This window comes from Nerophis lumbriciformis, linkage group LG23 (assembly GCF_033978685.3).
Source record: "Nerophis lumbriciformis linkage group LG23, RoL_Nlum_v2.1, whole genome shotgun sequence".
Taxonomy (NCBI): domain Eukaryota; kingdom Metazoa; phylum Chordata; class Actinopteri; order Syngnathiformes; family Syngnathidae; genus Nerophis; species Nerophis lumbriciformis.
Window position 1 is genome coordinate 30,701,661 of NC_084570.2, and position 12,185 is coordinate 30,713,845.

At 37.2% G+C, this 12,185-nt stretch overlaps 1 protein-coding gene across 2 annotated transcripts in view; it reads right to left on the reverse strand.

Moving 5' to 3' along the window:
- The window catches only part of kdm5ba (lysine demethylase 5Ba), a 57,404-nt gene that overhangs the window by 34,533 nt on the left and 10,686 nt on the right, over positions 1–12,185 (reverse strand). Inside the window, exons 3-11 of one of the 2 annotated variants that reach the window (XM_061984772.2) lie at positions 9,032–9,154; positions 8,783–8,953; positions 4,598–4,723; positions 4,415–4,508; positions 4,243–4,340; positions 3,160–3,318; positions 2,914–3,033; positions 226–384; positions 1–165 (exon numbers count right to left, since the gene is read on the reverse strand). The exon at positions 1–165 is cut by the window's left edge and continues 17 nt beyond it. In XM_061984772.2, the coding sequence (XP_061840756.1) occupies positions 1–165; positions 226–384; positions 2,914–3,033; positions 3,160–3,318; positions 4,243–4,340; positions 4,415–4,508; positions 4,598–4,723; positions 8,783–8,953; positions 9,032–9,154 (1,215 nt within the window). Of the gene's footprint in view, positions 385–2,913; positions 3,034–3,159; positions 3,319–4,242; positions 4,341–4,414; positions 4,509–4,597; positions 4,724–8,782; positions 8,954–9,031; positions 9,155–12,185 lie in introns of both variants that reach the window. The other variant, XM_061984771.2, reaches the window with a different exon arrangement.

Consider the following 12,185-nt stretch of genomic DNA (forward strand, 5'->3'; position numbering starts at 1 on the left):
GGAGTAGCTCCAGTGATCCTCAATATGCCAGCAGAAGGAGGAGAAGCACATGCCCACGTAGAGCCAGGGTAACTTCATCCCACAGATGTCAGCTGTAATGTGAGTCAGCACCGAGGAGTCCAGCACAGGCATGTTGTTCAGGTTCCAGCCACTTCTCAGGTAATGCTGAAGAACAAGCATGAGTCGTATATTTCTGAAATGTACACGGTGACATCGCCAACGTACCTCGTCCTCTGGAGACACTTCAAAATGGCTGTTCTTCACTGGGAAACCACTCCCAAACTCCTTTGAGGCGATGTCCGCTCCATATTCTACGGTCACGTCATCTTCGATGGTGCTGACAAGACGCCAAAACTCCTTCTCTACCAGCTCAGTCGGAACCATCTGGAACAGGTTCAGAGATGAAGAGTACTCAGACTCTCGGATCTTTTATATCTATCTCTCACACAGTTCTTAATATCGGGAGAACTAAACAGGAGTAATTTTTAAGCTGTGGGAAATAACTGTATGTACCATCAACTCAACCTAAGTATGAGAATACTTGATGTATGTTATAACCACAGTGTCACCACCTGCTGTTGACACTAATAAAAAATCCTGTTCAATTGTGTGAATGAAAATAAAAACAACTCTGGCTCTTTTCACAGTGACCTTTTTCAAGATTTGACAAACTATGAGGAAGTGTGACCAGCTGTGTGCTCTAAGTTCTATTTAAGTTCTGTGTTGCCCAGGCTTGAGTCAAACCAACCAGAGCGTTGTAGTAGCGACAGTACGGGTGAGGATTTTTTTATGGAGAGCAAAATCCACGAAAAAAAAAAGAACGGGACTGGGAGGTCGCCGGGAAGGAAAGATAAAAACGGGACGGCTGACAGGTATGGTCGTAACTGCCAAAGTTAATCCAAATAAATAATAGTGTGACCAGTAGATGGCAGTCACATATAAGAGATACGTGTGGAATGCAGGTCAACGCCTGTTCAAAAATAGACGTTAGCAAGCACCCATAAGCAAGCAACACCAAAACTTTGATGTTTCCTTGAGAATATAGAACATTACACACGGCGCGCAAAAATCTGTCAAAATGTTTTAGTAGGACTTTGGTAAGCTAGGAAGCCGCACCGCTTGATGGATTTTACTGTGCTTCAACAAACGAGTATTATTATGGTGTGTGTATAAGGACCCCAAAATGGCACCTATTAGGGGTCATTATCTGGTGTTTTGTTTCGCATTATTATACAAAACCAACTGTTCTTACCTTCTGGTACCTGCTGATGTGTATTTGGCATGCTGCGCTCTCGCCATTTCTGATGCAAAAGTAGTGTACAGTTTTAACTTATATCAGTAGACTCGCTATGGAAGCTCTAAAAACTAGGAGGGGAGGAGACGCCGTCAAAGTGGAGGCACGTAAATAAAAGCGGCCACAAAAAGAAGACGGTCAGAAAGCGTCTTGAAGATGGTTTGTAAAACATCATCTATGCAACCATGACAAGTTATGTATACCATAGTGTTGTCCCGATACCACTATTTTGGTACCGGTACCAAAATGTATTGATACTTTTCTAAATAAAGGGGACCACAAAAAATTACATTATTGGCTTTATTTTAACAAAAAATCTTAGGGTACATTAAACATATGTTTATTATTGCAATTTAGTCCTTAAATAAAATAGTGAACATTCTAGACAACTTGTCTTTTAGTAGTAAGTAAACAAACAAAGGCTCCTAATTAGTCTGCTGACGTATGCAGTAAACATATTTTGTCATTTATATTCTATTATTTTGTCAACATTATTAAGGACAAGCTGTAAAAATTGATTATTAATCTACTTGTTCATTTACTGTTAATATCTGCTTATTTTCTGTTTCAACATGTTCTATCTACACTTCTGTTAAAATGTAATAATCACTTATTCTTCTGTTGTTTGATACTTGACATTAGTTTTGGATGATACCACAAATTTAGGGTATTGATCTGATACCAAGTAGTTACAGGATCTTACAAAGATCATTATTTAAGTCCTCATGTCTCCAGGGACATATTTCCTGAGTTTATAAACATAATATACATTTTTTAAAAACGAAAAAAGATTTTGTGATGCTAAAAAAATATCGATGTAATCATAGTAGTATCAACTAGATACGTTCTTGTACTTGGTATCATTACAGTGGATGTCAGGTGTAGATCAACCCATGGCGTTTGTTTACATTGTGACGACGGTGAGCGATTGTATCCTCCTAGGTTATGTAGTGAAGCATGTTTAGCTATTCCTCATCCTGCAGTGATAATGATACTTGTAAGAAACTTACTTTATTTGTTGCCATGGAGGCGAAGATTAGTGATTTAAAGAAGTAGCTAAAACACTGCCGACTGCGGCTGGACGTTAGCCACTAGCTAGCCATCCATCCATCCATTTTCTACCGCTTGTCCCTTTCGGAGTCGCGGGGGGTTGCTGGCCATGTCTTAAAGCACCTCTTCCTGAGGGTGTTTCAGTGTTATAACTTCACCTTTATCTTTAGTTTTTAGACCAAAATGCGTCCATTCTCCCTTTTCTGTCTACACCCTGTGTCTGCTTGTAAGTATTTCGTGTGTGCGCGCTGCCGAACATGCTCCTCTGCTCGTAAAACCAGCAATGTCACGACTTGACAACGCGCTGTCATGCTCATTTAAAAAAAGGGGGGCGGGGACTGGTACTTTTTAGAGGTGGTATAGTACCGAATACGACTAATTAGTTTGCGGTACTATACTAGTACCGCTATACCATACAAACCTAGTAGACCACAAGGAAGTGTTTACATGTAGAAAATAATCATAATATGACGACTTTAATGCACCTTATAATCCGGTGCGCCTTTTAGATGAAAATGGAGTCTGCAAACATGTAGACAAAACTGTGGCAACAAGGTTTCCACACTCACATGAACTGGCATGTTGAAATAATCAGATTTGAAGGAATCGGCCATGTCTCCAAAGGCTTGCAGGGTGTAGCTCCTGCTGGCCTGCTCAAAGCCAAACGCCACCTGAGGTTTGCCACATTCCTGCCGACACAAACATATTGCGTTAAATCCAAGCACGTTGAAATGGTACTTTATGCTGTCATTTGGTCACAGCACAGGTTGCTTATTAGGGTTTGACTCCCTCAGGGTGAAGAAGGGAGCGCTCACCTGCGCCAGGCACTTGGGGCATCTCCAGTCTCCTTTGGGAACCTCGTGTAAGGGGGGTATGAGACAGAAGATGTGGTAGCTGTCATCGCAGCCGTCACACAGCAACAGGCGGTCCTCATCACTTCCTGTGGCGCACACCAGGCACATGTATTGCTCCACCTGCGTAAACAAACAAGTCTTTAAACAAAAAAAAACATCATGACTTAACTGCAGTATGCACTTACTGTATTTTCCAGACTATAAGCCGCCACTTTTTCCCCACGCTTTGAACCCTGCAGCTTATTAAATATCGTGGCAAATGTATGGATTTTTCTTTGCTAACGGCTATAATGTTTTGTATTCAACAAATAATTTTCAACACAGAGACACTGAAAAGGTGGTGTTGTTATTGCTCTGGCGCCATCTTTTAGACAAGTTTGCTCACTGCAGGTGCTGCGGGTTGAAAATGTCCTTCCTATTTTGTGCCTTTTTTTCTGAAAGTCAAACACCAGCCTTGTTTATTATTCGTCCATAGCATTTCTACATTTATCACTCCTAGTAACGTTTGTAAGTTTGACAATATAACTAAAAACAGTCTTACCTAGTAAACTGTACCATGTTTCATGTCTATAGGAGTAACTTCATGTATATTTGTACGTGCTATTGTAAGGTCATTGAATTAGTGTCGTTAGTATTAGCTAATATGCTAACAGGTATACAAGTATCTGTGTTAGCATTATTAACATACAATGGCATTCTTTTTGTATTGTTTCAGTTTCACAAATTCCTCCGTAAATTCACCAAACCGTCACCGTGGAGTTATTAAGTTTGTTTAGCTGACTAAAGAGATAGCTTTCGCAACTAGTGGGTCCATGATGATGACTTCTGTTTTGTTTGATCAACCGTTTTACTGCCCTGTTACAGCCACTGTTTGGAAACCATTAATGTATGTAAATGAACATTTACTAAATATTTCATAGCAGCTTATCATCCAGTGCGGCTAATATGTAAAAATATGTATTTCTTCCAAAATTTGTCAGGTGTGGCTGAAATACCGGTGCACTCCATAGTCCGGAAAAATAGGGTATGCTGTGGTATACTCACTTTACTTGTTGTACCATCGTTTGTGGTATGTAACACAGTTTCTTCACAAATTACAGCAACTTTATGTTCAACCAGCTCCTCTTTCACGGCCATTCTCACTAAAACACATCCATAAACCAGGCTTTGAACACCACTTACTTATCAAAAACCTTTCAAGAGTCTTCATTCTTACCAGGCTCTGGCTTGGCAACATACGTTCCCATTCTCCTCCTGAGATTGGGGCGATTCTCACAAACTTCCCTGAGTTCACTTTTACCACAGCCTCTCTGCAAAAGTGTCGAGATGAGCGTCAGGAGGGAAGGGGGACGTTACATGAAGAGGAAACTTAAAACAGAAGTGGGCAGACCACACTCACTTCAGATCGCATCCGTTTTGCACGGCGAGCTATGCTGCAGATCTCCTGGGGCTGCACGGACTGCCGCTGCGGCAGGTCATGTGGGGTGTACTCCTTGTCTTTAGTGTCGTTGGTCAAGGTGGCTCTCTGGAAAGCAAATGAGGACCAATAAAGGATGACAACTTTAGTTTTCTACACGTCACATCTTGACAATATGGTGTGAACAGACTTATAAAACCACAGAAGCCTTTAAAACAGGGCTATTCAACTGCCGGGCTCAGGAATGACACCATGCTAGGCCCCAAGTTCAGTTCAAAACATTTTTCCTACAAACCTAGAGTGCTCCTGTTCTATAGAGGGGCTTGGACCACTAAACACTTTGACAGATCCTTGCATTGACATTTGAACCTTGCGCGCTGGGGTCCTAACTTGTGATTTACATAACTGAGGCGTTCCTCAAGGCGCTTCTCACTTCTCTCTTTTATGGCACACTTCGTTTTCATAATAAGATTTATGTAAATAAGGTGTTGCTAAAGTCTGGTTACTTCGGAATCTGGGCCCGAGCTCATCTAAGATGGACTGATGCAAAGTGGAAAAGTGTTCTATGGTCTGACGAGTCCACATTTCAAATTGTTTTTGGAAACTGTGAACGTCGTGTCCTCCGGAACAAAGAGGAAAATAACCATCCAGATTGTTCTAGGCGCAAAGTTGAAAAGCCAGCATATGTGGTGGTATGGGGGTGTATTAGTGCCCAAGGCATGGGTAACTTACACATCTGTGAAAGCACCATTAATGCTGAAAAGTACAAACAGCTTTTGGAGCAACATATGTTGCCATCCAAGGAAGGTCTTTTTCATGGACGCCCCTGCTTATTTCAGCAAGACAATGTCAAGCTACATTTGCACGTGTTACGACAGCGTGGCTTCGTAGTACAAGAGTGCGGGTAATAGACTGGACTGCCTGTGGTCCAGACCTGTCTCTCATTGAAAGTGTGCGGTGCAATATGAAGCCTAAAATACCACAACAGAGACTCCGGACTGTTGAACAAGTTAAGCTGTACATCAAGCAAGAATGGGAAATAATTCCGCCTGAAAAGCTACAAAAATGTGTCTCCTCAGTTCCCAAATGTTTACTGAGTGTTGTTTAAAGGAAAGGCCATGTAACACAGTGGTAAAAATGCCCCTGTGATAACTTTTTTGCAATGTGTTGCTGCCATTAAATTCTAAGTTAATGATTATTTGCAAAAAAAACGTAAGTCTCTCAGTTCGAACATTAAATATCTTGTCCACAGTGTATTCAATTGAATATGAGTTGAAAAGGATTTGCAAATCATTGTATTCTGTTTTTATTTACCATTTACACGACGTGCCAACTTCACTGGTTTTGGGTTTTGTCGGTCCTCTCTTTTTCAACATTTGGGCTATTTACCTGCCCGAGAGTTCGGTTCAAAAAAGCTGTGAGAGACTCACATTGTTGCATCGGATTCTTAAAAATACTACAGTGCTTTTCAAAAGTTTGACTATAACTTTTTTTTGTACACGGTCTTAAAAAACAGCAGTGCGCTCCTATAACAAAATAGACCTAAATCAAACATCTACTGTAGAGGACGCTGGTTATACAGAATGTCAGGCATGTGAGCACCCTTTTGAGAAAAAAAGAGGAAAACTGACAAAAAATAAATAAAAAAAGAGGAAACTTTCCATTGGCACAAAGTGCTGCCACACAAGCCCCGAAAGGAAATGTTGAAAATGAACACCTTTCCTGCACTTGGGTGCATTTCTACATTATATTTTACCTTTGCATTTATTCTTATCTACCAAACTCTTTTATTAGTTTTTTGGGTTTTTTTTTACAATTACATGACCAATTTAATGTGTTTTTTTTAGTAATTTACTAACATTATTATCATTGAAAATATAATGTCAAATGATGATGATGCTAGATGATGCTAACTATGCTAAATAGCGAACTTGTTTCAGGTCCTTAAACTCAGTGCGGCGTTAAGGCCAGAGGAACTACGAGTACCTACGGCTGAGGCCAGCGTTCAACTAATTTTGTTTCGATCCTATTTTCTTGATATTGTTGTGAGTTTACATAATTCGCCCACGGAACTTTTGTTATTGTTAGAGTTCGAGTTAATTCGCCAACAGAACTTTTGTTATTGTTAGAGTTACGGTCGGACAGGTTTTCACAGGACACATTTCTGGTGTTTTGTGTTGCACTGAGAAGACACGAATGTTTAGTTTCTCCTCTATTGCTGATAAGAAAACAAAGATAGCTCCATCTTTTGACACTCTTCCTTTCATCCTTACATACTACAATATTTCATTAAGAAAACCTGCAACATTTATATTTTGAGGCGGAAATTAATGTTTAAAACTTTCACATGCCTGGAACATATACATAAGTTTAAAAGTGACGGGGGAAGTCAAGCCCCCGGTCTTTAGCATTCTAGAAATGTGGCCCCCTAAACAATTTAGTTGAATATCCCTACCTTAGAGGTTCACTTCGACTATATTTCCATCTTAAATACATTTTAAATGGGTTACTCTTGTAGTGTGTGAAAACGTTCCCTAGGCATATCACTACATTTGATGCAGAGCAGCTGCATACCACAGCAAACAACAGTGATCAACATATCGTTAAAGAAATATAAACCGTATTTTCCGGACCATAGGGCGCACCGGATTATGAGGCCACTGCCGATGAGCAGGTCTAGTCAGGTCTATTTTCATACAAAAGGCGCACCAGATTATAGGGTGCATTAAAGGGGTCATATTTTTGTTTTTCTAAATATAAAATACTTCCTTGTGGTCTACATAACATGTAATGGTGGTTCTTTGGTCAAAATGTTGCATAGATTATGTTTTACAGATCATCTTCAAGTTGTTTACGGACAGTCGCTTCAGGATGCGCCGTTTTGTGGGCGGTCTTATTTACGTGGCTCACCTTCGACAGCGTATTTTCTCCGTCATCTTTGTTGTAGCGTGCAAGGATGGGAGTGGAAGAAGTGTCAAAAGATGGAGCTAACTGTTTTAATGACATTCAGACTTTACTTCAATCAATAACGGAGCAGCATCTCCTCATCTGTGGTTCACTAGTGCAACAACAACACCGGAAATGTGTCCCGTGAAAAACTGTCCGACTGAAACTCTCTAATAGTTAAAGTTCCTTGGGTGAATCATGTAAACTCACTGCACCGGTATGTTTTAGCGCTTTCATGGCGAGTTCACTGACAGATATAAGTAAGAACTTTACACTACTTTATATTACAAATGGCAACAGCGAAGGATAAATGTCCCATAACAAGAAGATAGAGAAAAAGAAGAAGCTTATCGACTACGGCATCGCACGGACTACAAAGGCGGACTCACAAAAATTTTCAGGACTTATGCAGATCCCTAATACAGATCAGCAGGTACCAGAAGGTAAGAAAAGTTGGTTTTGCATACAGATCAGCAGGTACCAGAAGGTAAGAAAAGTTGGTTTTGCATAATATTGTGAAACAAAACGGCAGCTAATATGTCTTACCTTATACACACCATAATAATACTCCTATGATGAAGCACAGTACAATCAGTCAAGCGGTGCGGCTTCATAGCTTACCAAAGTCGTACTAAAACATTTGATAGATTTTGAGCGCCGTGTGTAATGTTCTATATTTTCAATGGAACATGTAAAATGTTGGTGTTGTTTACTTGAGTCATATTGCAGTCTACACATACCTCTTATGTGTGACTGCCATCTAATGGTCACACTTATTTCAACATGTACCAAATAAAATAGCTTCGAGGTCGGTAAGCAAAACCAAAATTATTCCGTACAATCGGCGCACCGTGTTATAAGTTGCCCTGTCGAGTTTTAAGAAAATGAAAGGATTTTAAGTGCGCTTTACAGTCAGAAAAATACGGTATGTAAAATAAAAAAATATTCTGGTGTTGGCTGTTATTGGATTGGTGTACTGCTACAAAGTGTCAAGCATTGTGTATAATAGCGGCTGCCATTTGTTGAAGCGTATCTGTGTGAAACACTCAATAATAAATCTCTCAGTGGGTGTTTGACCTACTGGAGATAGTAAATCTGTGATGCCAAGACAGTCGCATAGAGAATGAAGCTCACAAGGCCAAACACGACTGACTCCCTGATATCAGACTAGCAAAATACGAAAACAACCTTGGTGGCGTAAAGACTTGTGGTGAAACGTACTGGCAGATTGTCTCCAGTCTGGAACAGGTTGTAAGGATAGAGGATCCGCTCATAGTGGGCCCGCAGGTGTGAGCCGACTGCCTTGCCTGACGCAAAGCCCATCTTGATGGAGATTTTAGTCCAGCGGCGGTCTCGGCACACGGCATCGAAGCCTCCCTCCTCATTCACCAGCTGAAGGACAGATCAATAATTTTTAAAATGATGTTACCTTCATGTGTAGAAAAACACAGTGACGGAATTTGCAGGCACCTTGTTGAGCTGGTACAGATCTAGAATCTTTCTTTCCACATGGGGAATTTTCAGGGTGCAGCCTTGAAGCTCCCAAAACTTTGCTATTTGATCCAGGAAGTTCAGTTTCACTCTGGTCTGAGCCTAAAACGTGAGAATTACAATCAGGCATATTTCAGCACGTGTGAATTGCAAGTAGTGCACACACTTAAAGGGGAACTGCACTTTTTTGGAATGTTGCTTATCATTCACAATCCTCATGCAAGACAAGAACACCTTTTTTAGACATTCTAACTCGTAAATAATGCGAACAAAAGTATGCTTACAATATTCTGACAAAGCCTTTAAAAACATCCAAAAGCCTCCGTCAAGGTTTTATATACATGATGTAAGTTTATAGGTAATGTAGTAACATTCATAATAACATGTAATACTTACATATTTTCATCATACTGTAAGTATATATGTAATGTAGTAACATTCATAATAACATGTAATACTTACATATTTTCATCATACTGTAAGTATATATGTAATGTAGTAACATTTATAATAACATGTAATATATACATGATGTAAGTATATATGTAATGTAGTAACATTCATAATAACATGTAATATTTACATATTTTCATCATCCTGTAAGTATATATATAATGTAGTATTCAAAATAGCATGTAATATTTACATATTTTCAACATACTGTAAGTATATATGTAATGTAGTAACATTCATAATAACATGTAATATTTACATATTTTCATCATACTGTAAGTATATATGTAATGTAGTGACATTCATAACATGTAATATATACAAGATGTAAGTATATATGTAATGTAGTAACATTCATAATATGTAATATTTACATATTTTCATCATACTGTAAGTATATATGTAATGTAGTGACATTCATAATAACATGTAATATATACAAGATGTAAGTATATATGTAATGTAGTAACATTCATAATAACATGTAATATTTACATATTTTCATCATACTGTAAGTATATATGTAATGTAGTGACATTCATAATAACATGTAATATATACAAGATGTAAGTATATATGTAATGTAGTAACATTCATAATAACATGTAATATTTACATATTTTCCTCATCTTGTAAGTATATATGTAATGTAGTATTCATAATAGCATGTAATATTTACATATTTTAAACATACTGTAAGTATATATGTAATGTAGTAACATTCATAATAACATGTAATATTTACATATTTTCATCATACTGTAAGTATATATGTAATGTAGTGACATTCATAATAACATGTAATATATACAAGATGTAAGTATATATGTAATGTAGTAACATTCATAATAACATGTACGGTAATATTTACATATTTTCCTCATCTTGTAAGTATATATGTAATGTAGTATTCATAATAGCATGTAATATTTACATATTTTAAACATACTGTAAGTATATATGTAATGTAGTAACATTCATAATAACATGTAATATTTACATATTTTCCTCATCTTGTAAGTATATATGTAATGTAGTATTCATAATAGCATGTAATATTTACATATTTTCAACATACTGTAAGTATACATGTAATGTAGTTACATTCATAATAACATGTAATATATACATGATGTAAGTATATATGTAATGTAGTAACATTTATAATAACATGTAATATATACATGATGTAAGTATATATGTAATTTAGTAACATTCATAATAACATGTAATATTTACATATTTTCATCATCCTGTAAGTATATATGTAATGTAGTAACATTCATAATAACATGTAATATTTACATATGTTCATCATACTGTAAGTATATATGTAATGTAGTAACATTCATAATAACATGTAATATTTACGTATTTTCATTAGACTGCAGGTATATATGTAATGTAGTAACATTCATAATATGTAATATTTACATATTTTCATTATACTGTAAGTATATATGTAATGTAGTAACATTCATAATAACATGTATCATTGACATATTTTCATCATACTGTAAGTATATATGTAATGTAGTGACATTCATAACAACATGTAATATTTACATATTTTCATTATACTGCAAGTATATATGTAATGTTGTAACATTCATAATAACATGTAATATATAAATGATGCAAGTATATATGTAATGTAGTAACATTCACAATAACATGTAATATATAAATGATGTAAGTATATATGTAATGTAGTAACATTCATAATAACATGCAATATATAAATGATGTAAGTATATATGTAATGTAGTAACATTCATAATAACATGTATCATTGACATATTTTTCATCATACTGTAAGTATATATGTAATGTAGTAACTAACATTCATACCAACATACATATTTTGATCATTTTAAGCATACGAGGTGCATTAATTTCACAAATGCATCCCAAATATCGCTTTTTCCTCCAATAACTGGTTATTACTTTTAGCACGGTCATATGTTCCCGTTTAGATGAAGAATGACTCATAATCCTCGTGAAGAAAAAAAGAGGGTGGAACCAAGCGTCTTTTCGGGCCCTTGTCGCCATTCGCGCGTCTAAATTGGCTGTCAAAGTTGACCACCTTCTTGGATTGCGTCTCTCATATGTATTTATTCACAGCTCTTTCACATTGGAATACAAAACGCTTAAACAAACTAAAATCACCAGGTATCACTCTGTTGTGAACCAAACATTTGTTTGGAAGTCAGAATAAAACAAATTGCCAAACTATAACTTCTGACTGGGCAGCACAGTTAGCGTATTACGTTATATCGTCCTCAAAAATCGAAACATTTCAAAGAGACTGAAGTTTATGCATGTTTTAAAATAAAAGTAATGGCAATAGATTTTTAAGACCTTTCAAAATCGTATTTAAGACCTTTTAGGAGATTTTAGGAGAATTTGAGACATTTTAAGGTCTGAAATTTAAATTATTGGATTTAAGACTTTTTTAGACCCCGCGGATACTGTTAATATTAGTGCCTATAATAACAATATTGTTAATACTGAGTTAATATTCCATCCATCCATCTAACTTCTACCGCTTGTCCCTTTTGGGGTGGCGGGGGGTGCTGGAGCCTATCTCAGCTGCATTCGGGCGGAAGGCGGTGTACACTCTGGACAAGTCGCCACTTCATCACAGGGCCAACACAGATACAGACAACATTCACACACT